Here is a 13509-nt window from a genome sequence, read left to right as displayed (position 1 = left end):
ATTCTCCTGCCTCAGCCTCCTGAGTTGCTGGGATTACAGGCGCCCACCACCATGCCCGGCTAATTTTTAATATTTTTAGTAGACGAGGTTTCACCATGTTGGCCAGGCTGCTCTCAAACTGCTGACCTCGTAATCCACCCGCCTTGGCCTCCCAAAGTGCTGGGATTACAGGCGTGAGCCACTGCGCCCAGTCGAAATTTTTTTTAACGGGTGCCATGTATGCAAAAGAGTAGAGGTGCCAAGAAATGTATTTATTTTACTTTCAACATTGTCCTCATATGCGCTTTTATTAATAACAACAATAACAAAAGATAACAAGGAAATTTACTTTGGAAAAAACTATATCTTATTCTCTTTTTTTTTCTTTTAAAGACATGGTTTCACCATGTTGGTTAGGCTGGTCTTGAACTCCCGACCTCAGGTGATCCGCCCGCCTTGGCCTCCAAAGTGCTTGGATTACAGGCGTGAGCCACTACGCTGGGCCAATTCTTTTAGAGACTGAAAGAAAATATATTGCAGGCCTACAAGAGGCCATAAATTTATTCTCACAGTGGCCACCAGGGGTCCTCACCCAGCTACCTCATCCAAGTCACCACAGTAAGCTGCAAGGCCTGGTCAGTTCTTGTGCAGCCAGACTGGTTTTCTGTAAATATTAACTTTCTCTCTCTTTGATTCAAACAGTTCATAGAATGACTAGTAAGCCTCCTTGTACAATGTCACAATATATAGTTTCAGAGAAAAGAGAATGTTCTCATGCAGCAGTTTTAAAATGCATTATTTTAAGGCCGGGTGCAGTGACTCACACCTGTAATCCCAGTGCTTTGGGAAGCCAAGGTGGGAGGATCACTTGAGCCCAAGAGTTCAAGACCAGCCTGGGCAATAGAGCAAGATCCTGTCTGTATAAAAATAAAAATTGGCCAGGCTCGGTGGCTGATGCCTGTAATCCCAGCACTTTGGGAGGCCGAGGCGGGTGGATCAAGAGGTCAGGAGTTCAAGACCAGACTGGCCAATATGGTGAAACCCCGTCTCTACTAAAAAATACAAAAATTAGCTGGGCATGGTGGCTCGTGCCTGTAATCCCAGCTACTTGGGAGGCTGAGGTTGGAGAACTGCTTGAACTGGGACCTGGGAGGCAGAAGTTGCAGTGAGTGGAGATCACGCCACTGCACTCTTACCTGGGCTACAGAGCGAGACTCCATCTCAAAAAAAAAAAAAGAAAAATCCAAAAATATAAGATAAAATAAAATGCATTATTTAGAGCCCATATCCCAAAATTCTGAATCAGCAGATCTGGCATGGGACAAAGGATGCTGCATGTTTCACAACTCCCCAGGTGACGAAGCTGTGCAGCCAGAGGCAGAAACTACTCCCTACTATTAATAGATGGCACCGCTGGGCATGGTGGCTCACGCCTGTAATCCCAGCACTTTGGGAGGTCAAGGTGGGTGGATCAACTGAGTTGGGAGTTCGAGACCAGACTGACCAAAATGGAGAAACCCTGTCTCTACTAAAAATACAAATTTAGCGAGGTATGGTAGTGCATGCCTATAATCCCAGCTACTGGGGAGGGTGAGGCAGGAGAATCTCTTGAACCCAGGAGGCGGAGGTTATGGTGAGCCGAGATCGTGCCATTGCACTCCAGCCTGGGCAACAGCAGCAAAACTCTGCCTCGACAAAAAAAAAAATAGATGCCACCAGCACACTTCATGGCATAGGGAACAATTCAGACTGCTGTTTCCATTCCCAACTTACCATTACCATGAAATAGAAAAGAACACAAATGTCAGCCTTAGTTAGTCAACACAAGATAATATGATGTGAATATTAATAATGGACCAATAAATGTTTCGATTGCAAACTGGAAAAATCTACCAATCTTGTGCTAAAATAAAAATTTTTATTTCCCTAAATAATCCTTGGATTCCTCAGATTTTGAATCAGTTTCTGTGAAAAGTTTAAACCAGTTTAGAAAGCAAAGTCCTTAGCATCCACACAGTCATGGAATTTCAATTCTGAACCTTAATAAAACCACAAAAGTCAGCTCTGCCATTATAAATTCCACTTACCTTTGCTGTTTCATAATAGAGTCAAAACCAATAGTCTCCACAGGTTTATTTCCAATTGTAACAGTTTGTTCTTTTCCATCTTCCTGCAGTTCATCTTCTAATACATAGCGGTTTTTAACTGCAGTGAGAAAGTCTATTCCAAAATTTACCTTTTTCGGACGAATAAATGATCCTCCTGTTGGGTGCCTGGAAAAGAAGAGCAATGACACACAGAAAATATTACCCACCAAGAAAGGCCATAAATGCAATGTTCTGAAGGTCTTCAAAAATTTCTATATGCTAAAAAATCAAAATTAGCATGAAAGAGAATCTAATATACTAATATATAATCAGTATGATTCACCATAAAGGGTTATGAGATTATGCAAGCATGTTAAATCCATAAACAAACAAGTAATATAAAACTGACAGTTCACATTAGAAAAAACAGAAGTATTAAATCCATGGGGGTGGCCAGGCACAGCCACCTCCGTGAATTTTTATTTTCCTATTAAATAATAGAATTTTTATTTTTCTATTAAAAACACAAAAATTTTCTATTAAAATACAAAATTAGCCCAGCATGGTGACGCATGCACACCTGTAGTCCCGGCTACTAGGGAGGCTATCGGGAGAATCGCTTATCACTTGAACCGGGAGGTTGAGGTTGCAGTGAGCCGAGATTGTGCCACTGCACTCCAGCCTGGGCAACAGAGCAACACTCCATCTTTTACAAAAAAAAAAAAAAATTGTAGGTGAATTATATACAAAATTATTTATTTATTTATTTTTATTTTGGTAACAGAGCAAGACCTTCTCACTTAAAAAAAAGAAGAAACAGTGAACTCTATAAATTGCTCAAAATTGTGTTATAAACTCTATTTCGGCTTACCATCATTAATTTTTTTTTTTTTTTTTTTTTTTTGAGACAAAAATCTCCCTCTGTTGCCCAGGCTGGAGTGCAGTGGCTTAATCTTGACTCACTGCAACCTCTGCCTCCTGAGTTCAAGTATTTCTCCCACCTCAGCCTCTCAATTAGCTGAGACTACAGGCATGTTCCACTACACCCAGGCTAATTTTTGTATCTTTAGTAGAGACAGGGTTTCACCATGTGGCCAGGATGATCTTGAACTTCTGACCATAAGTGATCCTCCTGCCTTGGCCTCCCAAAGTGCTGTGATTACAAGCATGAGTCACCATGCCCAGCCTACTTTAAAGAAAAGGGGTCTCACTGTCACCTAGGCGAGTGCAGTGACACAATCATAACTAACTGCAGCCTCCAACTTCCGAGGCTCAGGCAATGCTCCCTCTTCAGCATCCCAAGTAGCTAAGACCATAGGCATAAGCAACCATGTTCAGCTAATGTTTTCTGTATTTTTTTTAAGAGACAACATCTTGGCTGGGTGCGGTGGCTCACGCCTATAATCCCAGCATTTTGGGCAGCCGAGGCGGGTGGATCACGAGGTCAAGAGATCGAGACCATCCTGGTCAACAAGGTGAAACTCCATCTCTACTAAAAATACAAAAATTAGCTGGGCATGGTGGTGCGTGCCTGTAGTCCCAGTTACTCGGGAGGCTGAGGCAGGAGAATTGCTTGAACCCAGGAGGCGGAGGTTGCGGTGAGCGGAGATCGCGCCATTGCACTCCAGCCTGGGTAACAAGAGCGAAACTCTGTCTCAAAAAAAAAAAAAAAGAGACAACAGCTTGCTATGTTGCCCAGGTGACAATCATTAACTCTTAAAAAAATCAGACCTTCTTAGAAGTCACCATAATTTTGGCCAGGCACAGTGGCTCATGCCTATAATCCCAGCACTCTGGGAGGCCGAGGCAGGTGGATCACCTGAGGTCAGGAGTTCAAGACTAGCATGACCAACATGGAGAAACCTTGTCTCTACTAAAAATACAAAATTAGCCAGATGTGGTACATGCCTGTAATGCCAGCTACTCAGGAGACTGAGGCAGGAGAATCACTTGAACCCGGGAGGTGGAGGTTGCAGTGAGCCAAGATTGCACCATTTTACACCAGCCTGGGCAACAAGATCGAAAGTCCATCACAAAAAAAAAAAAAAAAAAAAAAAGGTCATCATAATTTAAAAGGATGAAAACCACTATTTGTAATAAACTGTGTTAACATAAACATATATACAGTTTTTGCTAGGATGTGGGGTCACAGTGATGACCAGACTCTAAAAGGAATTTGTGATCCCAAAGAGTTAGAACCAATCCCCTGCCTGGGAAGAAGTGGCAGGAGGGAGTTAGAAACTTGGAGAGTGTGACCCAGGTGCAGTGGCTCATGCCTATAATCCCAGCACTTTGGGAGGCTGAGGCGGGGGGATCACCTATGGTGAGGAGTTTCAGATCAGCCTGGTCAACACGGTGAAACCCTGTCTCTATTAAAAATACAACCAGGCATGGTTTCAGGCACCTGTAATTCCAGCTACTTGGGAGTATGAGGCACGAAAATCACTTGAGCCCGGGAGGGGAAGGTTGCAATGAGCTGAGATCACACCATTGCACTCTAGCTGAGCGACAGAGGGAAACTGTATCTCAAAAAAAGGAAGAAAGAGAGAGAGAGAGAGCAAGAAAGAGGGAGGAAAGAAGGAAGGAAGGGAGGGAGGGAGGGGGAAGTGGGGAAGAGAGGAAGAGAGAAAAGAAAAGAGAAAGAAACTTGGAGAGTGTAGTGTCCTGGAAGCCAATGAAGAAAGTCTACAACCATGTCCAATGCTAAAACCAGGTCATGTAAGGTAATGGCTGAGGCCACTGAATCCAGCAACACGAACATAACCTTTCCCACAAGCAGTGTGGGTGGAGCAATAGGGCAAAGCCCAGTGTGGGTGAATCCCAAAGACTCGGAGGACAGTGAGCACAGCCTACCCTTGTCCTAGAGAGTTTTACTGGAAAGGGGAAAAGGTGGGGTGAATAGCCGAAGGGGCACAAGGGTCAAAGGAAGGACATTGTTTAAGACAGGAGAAAATATCCACCTTGTATGTTGATGAAATTAATTCAGTAGAATAGGGAGAAACTGATTATGCAGGAAATTAAATTCTCTTTTGTAGCAAAATTAAGTTCCATATTTCTCTCATGGCTTATACACACAAATCAGTGATTGTTTCCGTAAATTAAACAAATTTATTAACAATTTTAATATCTCTTAAATTAAGATCCTAGTTAACTGGCTGCTCTATGGAATAGCCATTCTTTATTCTTTTACTTTTTTTTTTTGAGATGGAGTTTCACTCTTGTTACCCAGGCTGGAGTGCAATGGCGCGATCTCGGCTCACCGCAACCTCTGCCTCCTGGGTTCAGGCAATTCTCCTGCCTCAGCCTCCCGAGTAGCTGGGATTACAGGCACACATCACCACGCCCAGCTAGTTTTTTGTATTTTTAGTAGAGACGGGGTTTCACCATGTTGACCAGGATGGTCTCGATCTCTTGACCTCGTGATCCACCCGCCTCGGCCTCCCAAAGTGCTGGGATTACAGGCTTGAGCCACCGCGCCCGGCCCTTTCCTTTACTTTCTTAATAAACTCGCTTTCACTTGAAGAATTCTCCTCACTTTTTTTTTTTTTTTTTTGAGACAGAGTTTCGGTCTGTTGCCCAGGCTGGAAGTGCAATGGCGCTATCTCAGCTCACTGCAACCTCTGCCTCCTCGGTTCAAGCGATTCTTCTGCCTCAGCTTCCTGAGCAGCTGGGATTACAGGCACCTGCCACCATGCCTGGCTAATTTTTGTATTTTTAGTAGAGACAGGGTATCACCATGCTGGCCAGGCTGGTCTCAAACTCTCGACCTCAGGTGATCCACTGCCTTGGCGTCCCAAAGTGCTGGGATTATAGGCGTGAGCCACCGTGCTGGCCCCCTCGAAGTTTTTCCTTTGCAAGATCCAAGTACCCTCTCTTGGAGTCTGGATCAAGACCCCTTTCAGGTAACATATTTCTGGCAAACCACAGAAAGGATGATACTGAGGAGACCCACCCCACCACACAAAGGAAACAGACTGCAGCACTGATTGGCTGACCTTAGGACACAAGTGGAAAAACTGGTTATTTTGCCAAGGCTTTAACTGGAATGGCGTGCGTTCCTTTCAGGAATTAAACTTAACTTATAGCGCCAATAAAAGCCCTTTGGGAAAACTGGCCTCATTCCTTGTTTACACAGTTCCTGACCTGTGTTCCACAGGCCTATGGAACACAAGAGAATGATCCCACTTATTCCTGCGAACCAACTAGTGATCTCTGGCTGCTGCTCAGAAGAAACAAGAGAGATGAGTAATGCTAAAATCTGGATCAATATTCTAATTCTGGGCACATATTGGAATTGGCTAGCGACTCATTAGCTTGATTTCAACAATTGCCTAGTTCATGGAAAACCTGCTAATTTAGTTTACTTGGGATAATTTTACTTTGTTTACTGTTATGTAATATATTGCTGTCATTATACTCTTTGTGTAGCAACGCAGGATAATCTTACTAAATGTTTTCTTAAACTGAATACTTAGGAATCTTCCATATATTACCTTTTGTCAGAATTCAAGAGTTAAGAATGGCCTTCACCATACCAACGCTTTCTAACTGAGCTCCTCTCTAACCTGAATGCAAGAGACCCAACAGGAAGGAATATCATCACCCCTGTTCAGCATAAAGAAGTTACAGAAGATGGATCTTCATCCCTCTGCAACCCTTAGGATTAAGGGTTCGCTTGTAAAAGGAATGGGGGAAATACGTCAGAGACGTTTGAACCAGAGCAACTCCATCTTGAATAGGGGCTGGGTAAAACAAGGCTGAGACGTACCAGGCTGCATTTCAGATGGTTACCCATTCTAAGTCTCAGGATGAGATAGGGGGTCGGTACAAGATACCGATCATTAAAGACCTTGCTAATAAAACAACATGCAGTAAAGAAGTCGGCTAAAACCCACTAGAACCAAGATGGCAACAAGAGTGGCCTCGGGTTCATCCTCACTGCTACACTCTCACCAGTGCCATGATAGTTTACAAATGCCACGGCAACATCCGATTACCCTTGATAGTCTTAAAAGTTTTAGGGAGGCACGAATAATCCACCCCTGGTTTAGCATATAATCAAGAAATAACCATAAAAATGGGCAACCAGCAGCCCTCCAGACTGTTCTGCCTATGGAGTAGCCATCAGTTATTCCTTTATTATTATTATTTTTGGAGACGGAGTCTCACTCTGTTGCCAAGGCTGGAGTGCAGTGTTTTGATCTCAGCTCACTGCAACCTCCGCCTCCTGGGTTCAGGCAATTCTCCTGCCTCAGCCTCCCAAGTAGCTGGGAGTACAGGCATGCAACACCACACCTGGCTAATTATTGTATTTTTAGTAGAGACGGGGTTGCACCATATTGGCCCAGGCTAATCTTGAACTCTTGAACTCAGGTTATCCACCTGCCTTGGCCTCTCAAAGTGCTGGAATTACAGGCGTGAGCCACCGCACCCAGCCCCTTTACTCTCTTAAAACTTGTTTTCTCGGCCCGGCGCGGTGGCTCACGCCTGTAATCCCAACACTTTGGGAGGCCGAGGCAGGTGGATCACGAGGTCAACAGATCGAGACCATCCTGGTCAACATGGTGAAACCCTGTCTCTACTAAAAATACAAAAAAAAATTAGCTGGGCATGGTGGCGCGTGCCCGTAATCCCAGCTACACAGGAGGCTGAGGCAGGAGAACTGCCTGAACCCAGGAGGCGGAGGCTGCGGTGAGCCGAGATCGCGCCATTGCACTCCAGCCTCAAAAAAAAGACGGAGCGAAACTCCGTCTCAAAAAAAAAAACCTGTTTTCCCCTTAAAGAAAAAAAAAAATCTTAGTTAACACATATGTCCCCAAAACCGGGGTGGGCCAGGCGCAGTGGCTGACACCTGTAATCCCAGCACTTTGGGAGGCTGAGGTAAGTAGATAATGAGGTCAGGAGTTCAAGACTATCCTGGCCAAGATGGTGAAACTGCATCTCTACTAAAATTACCAAAAATCCGTCAGGTGTGGTGGCAGGCGCCTATAATCCCAGCCACTCGGGAGGCTAAGGCAGAGAATTGCTTGAACCCAGGAAGTGGAGGTTGCAGTTAACCGAGATTTTGCCACTGCCCTCCAGCCTGGGTGATAGAGCAAGACTCTGTCTCAAAAAGAAAAAAAACACAGGGGTAGGGATGGGGGAACAGGGGTGGAGGCACACAAACACAAACCGGAGTTCAGTTCCTGGCTGCATTACTTACTAGCTACGTGACCTCAGGCAGCTGAATTTATACCTCAGCCTAAATTACCTCAGCTTTAAAGCCCTCTCAAATGAGGTTATTTATAAGGACTAAATAAGCCATCTACTTTATTGCCTGGCACAAACACTAACTGCCCTTTATGTACAGTTATTGCATCTGATATAATACTACTAAAAATAAACTGGCCAGGTGTGGCAGCTCACTTCAGGAAGCCAAGGCTGAAGGATCTCTAGAGGCCAGCAGTTTGAGACCAGCCTGGGCAACATAATGAGACCTTGTTTCTACAAAAAAAAAATAAAAAAAAAATTACACATTAGCCAGACACGGTGGTGTGCACCTGTAGTCCCAGCTACTCAGGAGGCTGAGGCAAGAAGATCACTTGAGTCTAGAAGTTAAAAACTATAGTGAGCTAGGATTGCCACTCCAGTCTGGGCAATACAATGAGACCCTGTCTCAAAAACAAAACAACAAAATCCCAGATATTTTGAAATACTAAGATAACTCAAATGCCATACTCTCTAAACCTAACCAATGGCTCTCAAACTTGTTCAGACAAGCTCCTGACCATATCGATACCATCAATAATGACATAATTTTATCATGAGTAATTTACTAGCAGAAAACATAGTTATAAATATATACAAGATAAGGTCACATAAATCTCAGGTATAAAGTTGTTACCTCTTTCCATTATCTACTGCTGCATAAAAACTCCCCAAGGGACCGTGACTTAAAATATTAAGGTGATATTTCTTTTTTCTTTTTTTGGAGATAGAGTCTCACTCTGTCGCCCAGGCTAGAGTGCAATGGCATATCAGCTCACTGCAACCTCCACCTCCCAGGTTCAAGCGATTCTCCTGCCTCAGCCTCCTGAGTGTCTGGGAATGCAGGCGCGCGCCACCACGTCCCACTAATTTTTGTATTTTTAGTAGAGATGGGGTTTTACCATGTTGGTAAGGCTGGTCTTGAACTCTTGACTTTGTGATCCGCCCACCTTGGCCTCTCAAAGTGCTAGGATTAGAGGCGTGAGCCACCACGCCTGGCCTAAGGTGATACTTCTTATAGTTCTGTGGGTAGGTTTTGCCGAGCTGAATTGTTCTGATTCATGTGGTGTCAGCTGGAGTCACCCACATGACTGCATTCAGTTGGTAGCTAGCTGAGGCTGAACCATCCAAGATGGCTCAACTCAGATTATCGGCACCTGGGTGGAGGTAGCTGGAATGGCTAGAGTCTGCATGGACCCCCGTTCCCAACAGGGTTAGACTTCTCAGGTGGTGACTGGCTTCTAAGAAAGTGAAAACAGAAACTGCAAGGCCTCTGAAAGGCTAATCCCAGAACTACTGGCACAATATCACTGCACTTACTTACCAGAGCAGAGTCTAGGGCCAGCCTAGACTCAGAGAAAAAGGAAATAGACTCCACTTCTTCATGGGAGAAGCAGCATGCATGAATAAGGATGGGAAGCATTACTGGCAGCCATCTTTGGTGACAATATGCCACCAAAAAATGGATGCCACATTGGGCAAGCTTAGATGTGTCCACCTAGCCACCCAGGTCCAGCAGTCTCACCTCCGTGAACATAAGAAGGCTAAGTTCAGGGGAAGGCATGCTAATGTGGGCTCAAAGGACAGTGTGGCCTGGCCTAGGTGAAAGATCTTAGCATCCCCCACCACAGAACTTGCCATCTGGATTCACACAGGCCACATCAATGCAGCAGAGACAACCACACCTGAACTCCTTCAAGTCACAGATTTCAAAGTAGGGAGGAACAAAATGATCATTTATTAAATTTGTGAGCAAATACTTCCAAGATACACAGTATGCAGCAATAGCTAACTGAGACAGATGGGGAAAGTGGATTGTTATTTTCATAACCTCTTATCAAAATTCAACATTATCTTTTTTTTTTTTTGAGATGGAGTTTCGCTCTTGTTACCCAGGCTGGAGTGCAATGGCACGATCTCGGCTCACCGCAACCTCCGCCTCCTGGGTTCAGGCAATTCTCCTGCCTCAGCCTCCTGAGTAGCTGGGATTACAGGCACGCGCCACCATGCTCAGCTAATTTTTTGTATTTTTAGTAGAGACGGGGTTTCACCATGTTGACCAGGATGGTCTCGATCTCTTGACCTCGTGATCCACCTGCCTCGGCCTCCCAAAGTGCTGGGATTACAGGTTTGAGCCACCACGCCCGGCCTTCAACATTATCTTTACTCGTAAATTCAGGCAAGAAACTAGAGTAAGATTTACAGCATTTTGTCACCAATGGAAACCAAAGACATTTTCCTATTGCTTTACACTTGTTCCAGGTATTTAAAAGGTCACATATTCTCATCATCGCTCCAAAATTTAATAGTTATTAGACCCATTGGTAGATCATTTAATGTTATTTAATAAAGACATATATTAGTGTATCCATTTTTCCCATGCACATTCTATGTATATATCAATTTAAAAAAATTTTTTTGATTACTATATTTAATGTAACTGATTTCCTTTGTATTTTATTTCTGCTTTTAAAGTATCATTTTGTGCCTGCCAAAAGGATCCATAGCACAGAAAAAGCCCCTGATCTTGAGTATATTCTGAAAAGATGTACAATCTGAGCTGGGTCTTTAGGATGAATGAGCAGGAGTTTGGTGAAGAAAAAAAAAAGCAGTGGTATTTTTGTCCTATCATAGGCATCAAACAGGATCCTGCATAAAAATACCTACAAAAACAAAAAGTAGCAGAGCAAAAGCAGTGCCACTGAAAATAAAACATTTGTAAAACCTGTAACATTTTAAATAAAGTTTTACGGTTTCAACAGAGGTGCTTCTCTGGAGGAAATTAAAAAGATCACTTCTAGGTTATCTCCTTTTTGTATTTACATTTTTGGTAGAGATAGTATGTTGACCAGGCTGATCTCAAACTCCTGGCCCAAGTGATCCTTCTGCCTAGGCCTCCCACAGTACGGGGATTACAGGCTTGAGCCCTGTGCCTGGACTCCTTTACTAGTATGGCAACATATAAATAGATCTTGTGTTCACTAACAATTAAATATTAAACACTTTATGTGTAAGAAGGTGAAATAAATCCTCAGGCATGTTACTATATGTTAGAAAAATAGTTCCAGGGCCGGGCGCGGTGGCTCACGCCTGTAATCCCAGCACTTTGGGAGGCCGAGGTGGGTGGATCACGAGGTCAAGAGATCGAGACCATCCTGGTCAACATGGTGAAACCCCGTCTCCACTAAAAATACAAAAAATTAGCTGGGCGTGGTGGCGCGTGCCTGTAATCCCAGCTACTCAGGAGGCTGAGGCAGGAGAATTGCCTGAACCCAGGAGGCGGAGGTTGCGGTGAGCCGAGATCGCGCCATTGCACTCCAGCCTGGGTAACAAGAGCGAAACTCGGTCTCAAAAAAAGAAAAGAAAAATAGTTCCAGACAATTTGTTTCGTTTTGTTTTTTTGAGACAGAGTTTCGCTCTTGTTGCCCAGGCTGGAGTGCAATGGGGCAACCTTGGCTCACCACAACCTCCGCCTCCCGGATTCAAGTGATTCTCTTGCCTCCCGAGTAGCTGGGATTACAGGCATCTGTCACCACACCCGGCTAATTTTGTATTTTTAGTAGAGACGGGGTTTCTCCATGTTGGCCAGGCTGGTCTCAAACTCCCGACCTCAGGTGATTCGCCTGCCTCGGGCTTCCAAAGTGCTGGGATCTCAGGCGTGAGTTACTGCATTGGGCCAACTGTTTGTTTGCTTGCTTATATAACCTTAATCTATGTAAATGTGTACAAACAAGTTTTGCATCTAATAAACCATTTCTAGAGTCTTGTTAATAAAATAGATTTTGCTTTATAAAACAGTGAAACCTGAAATTTTAGTGAAATTAATTTCATACTGAAATGAAATTTATGAAATAGTATTGGTTTTCCTTAGAGGAGTAACATGGGGGTGGTGGAACTAGAAATAGAAAAATTTATTTTTCGGCCGGGCGCGGTGGCTCAAGCCTGTAATCCCAGCACTTTGGGAGGCCGAGGCGGGTGGATCACGAGGTCGAGAGATCGAGACCATCCTGGTCAACATTGTGAAACCCCGTCTCTATTAATACAAAAAAATTAGCTGGGCACGGTGGCGCGTGCCTGTAATCCCAGCTACTCAGGAGGCTGAGGCAGGAGAATTGCCTGAACCCAGGAGGCGGAGGTTGCGGTGAGCCGAGATCGCGCCATTGCACTCCAGCCTGGGTAACAAGAGCGAGACTCCGTCTCAAAAAAAAAAAAAAAAAAAAAAAAAAAAAAAAAGAAAAATTTATTTTTCAAACATTATGTGATTTCAGTGAAAAAGTGTAAGAGCTCAACTAATACATTTCTAATAATGATAAACGAGAAAACAATGCAAAACACAAATACCATGGTTTGCATCTCTGTCCTAAATTTACACTTTTTAAAACAGTGGTAAAAAAAAGAAGTCATGAAGAGATCTTTATTACTGTTGCGTTTAGCTGCAGGCAGATGAAAGGAGAGTTAGGAATGGTGTTAGTAGTTGCAAAGCAGACGCTATGCCCTTTGCAGATCAGACTAACACTAAAGATCAATATTTTCTGGGACATTTCCAGTAGGTTTCTCAGGAAACAAAACAGCCTTAAAAAATAATGAAAAATCCTGGCTGAATGGGTGTCCATTGATAACAACAAATCTCTAAGAAGTAAACTGTAACAATCTATATAGATTCCACTGAGATTCTAGATTAACGTATTAAGAAACGGTATCCAAGCCGGGCGCGGTGGCTCAAGCCTGTAATCCCAGCACTTTGGGAGGCCGAGGCGGGTGGATCACGAGGTCAAGAGATCGAGACCATCCTGGTCAACATGGTGAAACCCCGTCTCTACTAATACAAAAAATTAGCTGGGCATGGTGGCGCGTGCCTGTAATCCCAGCTACTCAGGAGGTTGAGGCAGGAGAATTGCCTGAACTCAGGAGGCGGAGGTTGTGGTGAGCCGAGATCGCGCCATTGCACTCCAGCCTGGGTAACGAGCGAAACTCCGTCTCAAAAAAAAAAAAAAAAAAAAAAAAAGAAACGGTATCCAAACCCTGAAATTCTGAACTATGTCTAAAGAGAAAAACGTTGGTGAGGATGAGAATACAGGAGAGGTGTCCAAAAATGTTTCTCTTGGAAGCATTTGGACTGTTCAGGTTCCTTCTTCCTTCTGCCCACCAATACACATGTTGCTGGCAAAATCATCATCCTGACCCATGGCCTTTATGG

The 13509-nt window shown here is 44.0% G+C and overlaps 1 protein-coding gene across 1 annotated transcript in view; it reads right to left on the bottom strand.

Annotated features, from left to right (window-relative positions):
- Positions 1–13509, bottom strand: part of TBCE (tubulin folding cofactor E) — a 74196-nt gene that overhangs the window by 38464 nt on the left and 22223 nt on the right. The window contains exon 4 of the mRNA XM_012459887.2: positions 2067–2252. Within this exon, the coding sequence (XP_012315310.1) occupies positions 2067–2252 (186 nt within the window). The remainder of the gene's footprint in view (positions 1–2066; positions 2253–13509) is intronic.

This window comes from Aotus nancymaae, unplaced genomic scaffold, assembly GCF_030222135.1.
Source record: "Aotus nancymaae isolate 86718 unplaced genomic scaffold, 86718_ANA_hifiasm-v0.15.2.pri h1tg000032l_0, whole genome shotgun sequence".
NCBI classification, from domain to species: Eukaryota; Metazoa; Chordata; class Mammalia; order Primates; family Aotidae; genus Aotus; species Aotus nancymaae.
This window is presented reverse-complemented; position numbering and strand designations above follow the sequence as displayed.